This window comes from Sinocyclocheilus anshuiensis, unplaced genomic scaffold (assembly GCF_001515605.1).
Source record: "Sinocyclocheilus anshuiensis isolate Anshui unplaced genomic scaffold, SAMN03320099.WGS_v1.1 scaffold1505, whole genome shotgun sequence".
Classification (NCBI taxonomy): Eukaryota; Metazoa; Chordata; class Actinopteri; order Cypriniformes; family Cyprinidae; genus Sinocyclocheilus; species Sinocyclocheilus anshuiensis.
The window spans coordinates 87,436-94,704 of NW_015547699.1; the positions used below are offsets into that span (position 1 = coordinate 87,436).

Below are 7,269 nucleotides of genomic sequence, written 5' to 3' on the forward strand. Positions count from 1 at the left end.
AATAGTTCTTTTTGGAACAGTTCATGGAAAGCTTCTTTGGCGAGCCAAAAATGGCTCTTTTTGGAACAGTTCACGGAAAGCTTCTTTGGGGAACCAAAAATGGTTCTTTTTGGAACCGTTCACTGAAAGCTTCTCTGGGGAACCAAAAATGGTTATTTTTGGAACCCGTTCATGGAAAGCTTCTTTGGGAGCCAAAAATGGTTCTTTTTGGAACCGTTCACTGAAAGCTTCTCTGGGGAACCAAAAATGGTTCTTTTTGGAACCGTTCAAGGAAAGCTTCTTTGGGGAGCCAAAAATGGTTCTTTTTGGAACCGTTCACTGAAAGCTTCTCTGGGGAACCAAAAATGGTTCTTTTTGGAACCGTTCAAGGAAAGCTTCTTCGGGGAGCCAAAAATGGTTCTTTTTGGACCCGGTCACTGAAAGCTTCTCTGGGGAACCAAAAATGGTTCTTTTTGGAACCGTTCAAGGAAAGCTTCTTTGGGGAGCCAAAAATGGTTCTTTTTGGAACCGTTCACAGAAAGCTTCTCTGGGGAACCAAAAATGGTTCTTTTTGGAACCGTTCAAGGAAAGCTTCTTTGGGGAGCCAAAAATGGTTCTTTTTGGAACCGTTCACAGAAAGCTTCTCTGGGGAACCAAAAATGGTTCTTTTTGGAACCGTTCACTGAAAGCTTCTTTGGGGAGCCAAAAATGATTCTTTTTGGAACCGTTCACGGAAAGCTTCTCTGGGGAACCAAAAATAGTTATTTATAGCATCACTGCAAAAACCCCTTTTGAAAGCTTTATTTTTAAAAGTGTAGTATAAAACTATACTCTCTCACTGTCAGACCTAGATCTGTGCTCGTGTTCTAGCGTTTGTCACATTGTCACACCTGAAAGTGAAATATTCCTGCGTATCCGCCGTCAAAGCTCTGGCCATGTGGCACCACGCGGTGCAGGAGGTCATCGTTTAGAGTCAGAGACGCGATGGCTGCCAGCAACCAACAGTCACCTGAGGAAAACAGACCACCGATAATGAACAGATGAGATTTAGTGCAGACAAGAGATGTGATACAAAACATATTCAATATATCTGAGGTCAAATTGTAAGAACCTGTCATTGAAAACATTATCTGAATATCCGTGTCTGTGGTGGTGTGGCCCACGATGAAAGATTTAGGGATTTGTTGTTGTTTTATTTCACTACAAATAATTGTAAAAGTTAAATAGTTCTTTATGCCGTATAAATGTGTAGAAAATTGTCTCTAACTATAACTAACAAAAAAATTTTTTTTTTAAATTTCACTTCTTTATTTGATTAAAAATCAGTACAAACAATAATATTGTAAATTATTATCATTTAAAATAACTGTACAATTGCACTTTTTGTGTGTGTGTGTGTGTGTATATATATATATATATATATATATATATATATAATTTCACACACACAAACAATGAAGTGTGTGCATTTAAACAAGTATAGTATAAGTAAACATTGTTTCATTTAAAGTTAAACATGCATTAGCTCTTTATGCTGTATAAATGTGTAGTAAATTGTGTCTAACTATCTAGGAGTCCACCAACAAATGGTTTTTAGTGTATTAAAGTGTATTAAACACCTATCCATCATTCCTCTCTGTATTTATTCATTTTTACATCTCCATGCCACAGTCTCTGGGATTCATTTAACATGACAATTTATTGCCCCAAACAGCACATCTGCTGTTGGAAGATGATGTGACGCATTATATCGCAGAGAATGTGTAAATAACTTAAAATAGCCACCAGACCCAAACAAACCAGATACAAAAGAGGGACAGTCAGTCATTTTGTTTACATGTTTACTAAAGCTTTTAAAAGCACAACAGCAGTCACTGGGCCGCCACACACATCCTGACCAATCACAGCGCTCCCTCGCGGTTTTGCATGTTTAAACGCTGTAGCCTATTATGATGTCATTATAATGCATGAGCGGCTCCGCTATGAGACAGCAGCTCTTTATTTAATGACCGGAGGGCTTTAATTATGAACGAGGCGCTGTGTTTAAAGTAAACATCACCGTACTTTACTATAGCTTTCCTCTTCATGTGTCTTGAGACACACCAGATGGCACACTTTTTTCCTATCCAGTTTCCAAGTGCTTTAATGCTTTAATTTAGTTAATTTTATTTCAATTAGTGCATTCAAATGCACTTATTTCAAATATTGTGCATGCATGAATATGTATACTCTGTATAAAAAAAAAAATTTAAAAAAATTTTTAAATCCATCCATTTCATACATTACAATTTGTATGTATTTTTTTTTTTTTTTCCAAAAATTATTATTTTTTTTTTTTTTTTTTTTGTGAAGAAATTAAAAAATGCATTATATTTAACTTTCATCAAAGAATCCTAAAAAAAATGTATCCTGGTTTCCCCAAAAATATGAAGCAGCACAACTGTTTTCAACATTGATATTAATAATAAATGTTTCTTAAGCAGCAAAGCAGCATATTAGAATGATTTCTGAAGATCATGTGACACTAAAGACTGGAGTAATGATGCTGAAAATTCAGCTTTGATCACAGGAATAAATTACATTTTATAATATATTCAAACAGAAAACACTTACTTTAAATTCCAATAATATTTCACAGTATTACTGTTTTACTGTATTTTTGATCAAGTTAATGCAGCCTTGGTGCAAATAAAAAAAAACCTCTTTCAGAAACTTTAAAAAAATTATACCGACCCCACCTTTTGACTTTAAACTGAAATCTGTTTGACAGTCTGCTGTTCGCTGGTCTAGTAAATGAACAGCTAGTTGATGTTGTAATGTGGTAAAATCAGGGTTGTTTGAGGTAAAGTCCTCGTCCCTGATGATGACGCAGACAGACTCACCCAGAGCTCCCTGACAGATGTCGGTACGAGTCGCTCCATCCATGATGAACTGGGGACGCATACAAATCTCCTGCAAACACACGCATGACGCTAAATTAGATTTGCATTTTTAGAAGGAGATTCAAACACACACACATATATATATATTCAGGTCTGCTTTCAACAACTGCATCATGTTTGTCGGTGACGAGCACATACAGTAAAGTGTGAAGACACTGAGTATGTCATTCAGATTCAAAGTCATGTCTAGTTTATAAAGGCAGGGTGGATGAATGTATAATGATGAGTAGCCATTTTTCCTGATAAATCATTTCGGCTCTTGAGCATCCCATAGCAACAAGCACGAGAGACGTGGTTATATAAAGCCATGCATTAATGTACTGACTAGAAGCCATGAAATCCTGCAGGACGCTGACAGTAGAGGTGACCTGACACACGCAGAAGTGCTTACAAATGTGTTCAGAGAGTGTAAAAAGCAGAGTGAAAGGTTGAACTAGGGAATGTGTGAACATATGTGATGACCGAGGTGTAAAGCGTTAGTAAAGAAATAGCTCACCCAAAAATGACAATTTACGCAAACTCATCTACATCTTGGATGGCCTGATGGTGTTTCTTCATCAGATTTGGAGAAATGTAGCATTGCATCACTTGCTCAGCAAAGAATCATCTGCAGTGAATGGGTGCCGTCAGAATGAGAGTCCAAACAGCTGATAAAAACATCACAATAATCCACAAGCAATCCACACCACTCCAGTCTATCAGTTAATGCCTTGTGAAGCCAACAACTATGTGTTTGTAAGAAACAAATCTATCTACTTCTGGCCAAAATATGAGTCCATAATCTATAATAACGCTTCCTCCAGTGAAAAAGTGGGTTTGTCTGAATCAGGAGAGAAATCTGCACAGTTCAAACACAGTTTACAACACAAAACAGCTCTAAACAAATATGTGGCTGGATTTTGATCTAAGAGGACAGCAGTGGATGGACGTTTTCACTGGAGGAAGCGTTATTATAGATTATGGACTCATATTTTGGCTGGAAGTAATGGTTTGAAGATCAATTTGTTTCCTACAAACACACAGCATTTTATTTCACAAGACCCTGATGGACTGGAGTGGTGTGGATTATTGTGATGTTTTTATCAGCTGTTTGGACTCTCATTCTGACGGCACCCATTCACTGCAGAGCATCCATTGCTGAGACACTGATGCAATGCTACATTTCTCCAAATCTGATGAAGAAACAAACTGATCTACATCTTGGATGACCTAAGGGTGTGTACATTTTCGGGTGAACTATTCCTTTAAAATACGGCAAATGGAAGAGAACAAGAGGAACAGCAAGCAGTGATGGAGTATGAAGGAAGAAGTATTTGCTAAACAAATGCAAGACAGACCCATCGGACCCTCACGACCCTTGCAGTCAGCTCACCGTCGGTCTCATCCACCGCACACCATGCGTCTTGGAGGACCGTGGACCCAGCTCATTGAATCCCAGTGAAGAAGCGCTGGTTGGGAACAGAGGGTCCTCAAACAGGGTCCTGGTCTGTTGGCACTGGGCCCTCAGTGACTCGTAATCCTGGCCCAGGAGCTTCACAGCATTGTGGTTCTGACCCAAACCCGCATCCCGGTCCCACTGACTCCGCAGCTTCGCGGCCATCCCTGTGGCGTAAATGGGCTCCATGTTTTCACCTGCTTTAATGGGACTGGCACTAACAGACGATGTAATCCCAGATAGCCAATGAGAACGGAGGAAGGGGAAGAGACGAGCCAATCACAACACAGGAAATGACGAGTAGAATGAATATGTTACTTCTGAATCAGAGGGGAGGATGATGCTGGATGTCATTAATTCAGTCAGCTGCCGATAAAGATCTGGTTCAGAAGTCCTGGAAAAGAGAAGAACGAGTCTTTAAATGAATTCCTGTTATTATAAAATAACCTTGTCCTATAAACAATTTCACATTTCTTTTCAATGTTTTTGCTGTCTGACTAGGACAAGAAGAACATTGGCACTAATGCAACAATATAAAGAGGAAAGGTTATGTTTAGTTTAGTATTTGATGCTTTATGTATTTTATAATTCTTGTGCACTCACAGAACGTGATGGGGCAACAGCTTAATGAGTCCAATTTTCTGGCAATTTTCATCACTTCTTAATTGACAAAGGGCACAAAATGCACACAAACTAAATAGTACAGCAAACATATGCAATTATAACATGTTCAGTATCAATTCTTATCGGGCATCATTCTTTATTTGACATGTTTCCAACCTTGAAAGTCGGGACTTAACCCTTATATTAAGATATGAATCCATTTGACCCATCTTGATTTTTAAGTCGTTGGAAAAATTTTTTTTTTTTTTTTTTGTGACTTTCTCATTTAAGGTCATGAATATACCTGCAAAGTGTCGACACAATGAAGTGTTGTGAAATATGCGTACAATTTTTCTATTATGATTATGATGTTTTCAGGTCAATCTGATCCCCATATTTCATGGTTAAAGGCAGCTGCACAGATCCAAACTAGTTTTTGATGTATTTAAAGTCAGTTTCTCAACTACACATTGTGGGTATTTACATTTATGCATTTGGCAGATGCTTTTATCAAGTCATGCATGTTCATCATGCTCTATGGTTTAAATTTCAGGAAAGCACACAAATGAGTGCATTTCCGCACTTTGTCTGTTTAAAAAGCTTTAAAAAAAAGTTACAACACTCTTTATAATATGTACAGTTTGCGGGGGAAAAAATGAAAAACAGTTGTTAAGGAATAGTTGAAATTCTGTCATTTACTCATATAAACGGTTGACGGTAGCCATTGACTGCCATAGTATGGGAAAAAATACAATAGAAGTCAATGGCTACCATCGGCTGTTTGGTTACTAACATTCTTTCAAATATCTTCTTTTGTGTTCAGGAGAAGAAAGAAACTCCCACAGGTTTAGAACAACTTGAGGGTGAGAAAATAATGAAAGAGTTTTCATTTTTGTGTGAACTATGCTTTCAAATGCAGTTTTATTTTCACAATTTCAACCTAAGAAAGTTTCCCACAGGACACTTTGACTACACAGTGCTTAAACATGAGACTTCTGACATGTCTCTGAAAGCAGAATAAACTCACATTCATTTCAAACAAAGCCTGAGATCTGCTGTCACAACCTAAAAACGTCTTAATGATGGATTTGTTTCTTACAAACACGCAGCTTTTTGCTTCACAAGACATTAACTGATGGACTGGAGTGGTGTGGATAACTTGTGATGTTTTTATCAGCTGTTTGGACTCTCATTCTGACGGCACCCATTCACTGCAGAGCATCCATTAGTGAACAAGTGATGCAATGCTACATTTCTCCAAATCTGATGAAGAAACAAACTCCACTTCATCTTGCAAGTATGCATCCAATACAGTGAATAAGCAACCTCCCTTTCCCTCCTTTGAGCTTGTTAAACCGGTCTAATGTACCTTCCCCCTCCTCTGTTCATTCTCACACTGCGCTAAACCTGAGGAACTAAGCACTGTTTACTCACCGTTCTGATTCACGCCATCTTTGTTTGTTAAACCATAAACAAGTCTGTACCCTGTGTTCATTTGTAGGGCTGAGTCTTGGTAAAACTTTCTTTAATTCGAAACTACATGTTATTAGTTTGATTGAAATGCTGTCGGCTCATCATCTTACTCGTGTCATTTGTTGTAGTTTTATGGGAACTGTGGTTGTGAACACACTGACATGAGTAGAGAGAAAGTGGAGCAGTGGAAGGGTGTGGTGCGTGAGATTCATGGAAAGACACAGACTCGCTGCCAGGACTGTGTTCAACTGTGTGGATGCTTGCCAGCAGGACAAATACAGCGTTCAGGGCTTGAACAGTGACTTAGCATTAATGCATCTGAGCTAAACGACAAGGGGTCTTTTTAAATGTTGCTTCAGGTCTTCAGCAATGATTTTCTGGTGGGCTTCTTTGTTTTCATTTCGTACGCTGTTTGTTTTGTGCACACCAGTTCTTTCTGAACGTCTCCTGCTCATCTCAGGATAAGAATGGATGTCAGACGCTGATGGCAAATCTCCAGCCATCTCCCATAAAACATCCAGCAGAGTAAATAAGCGCTTTACAGAGGACTCATAAATAACATGAATAGTTACAGTAATGCATATGAAATATATTCTCTATCTATCTATCTATCTATCTATCTATCTCATATATATCTATCTATCTATCTGTCTATCTATCTATCTATCTATCTCATATCTATCTATCTATCTATCTATCTATCATATCTATCTATCTATCTATCCATCTATCTATTTCATATCTATCTATCCATCTATCTATCTATCTATCTCATATCTATCTATCTATCATCTATCTATCTATCTATCTATCTATCTATCTATCTATCTATCTATC

General features: G+C 37.9%; 1 protein-coding gene across 1 annotated transcript in view; it reads right to left on the reverse strand.

Annotated features, from left to right (window-relative positions):
- LOC107703864 (calpain-1 catalytic subunit-like) overlaps positions 1–7,269 on the reverse strand; it is a 30,426-nt gene that overhangs the window by 17,906 nt on the left and 5,251 nt on the right. The window contains exons 2-4 of the mRNA XM_016506652.1: positions 4,294–4,750; positions 2,862–2,931; positions 870–988 (exon numbers count right to left, since the gene is read on the reverse strand). Of these exons, the coding sequence (XP_016362138.1) occupies positions 870–988; positions 2,862–2,931; positions 4,294–4,545 (441 nt within the window). The 5' untranslated portion in view covers positions 4,546–4,750. The remainder of the gene's footprint in view (positions 1–869; positions 989–2,861; positions 2,932–4,293; positions 4,751–7,269) is intronic.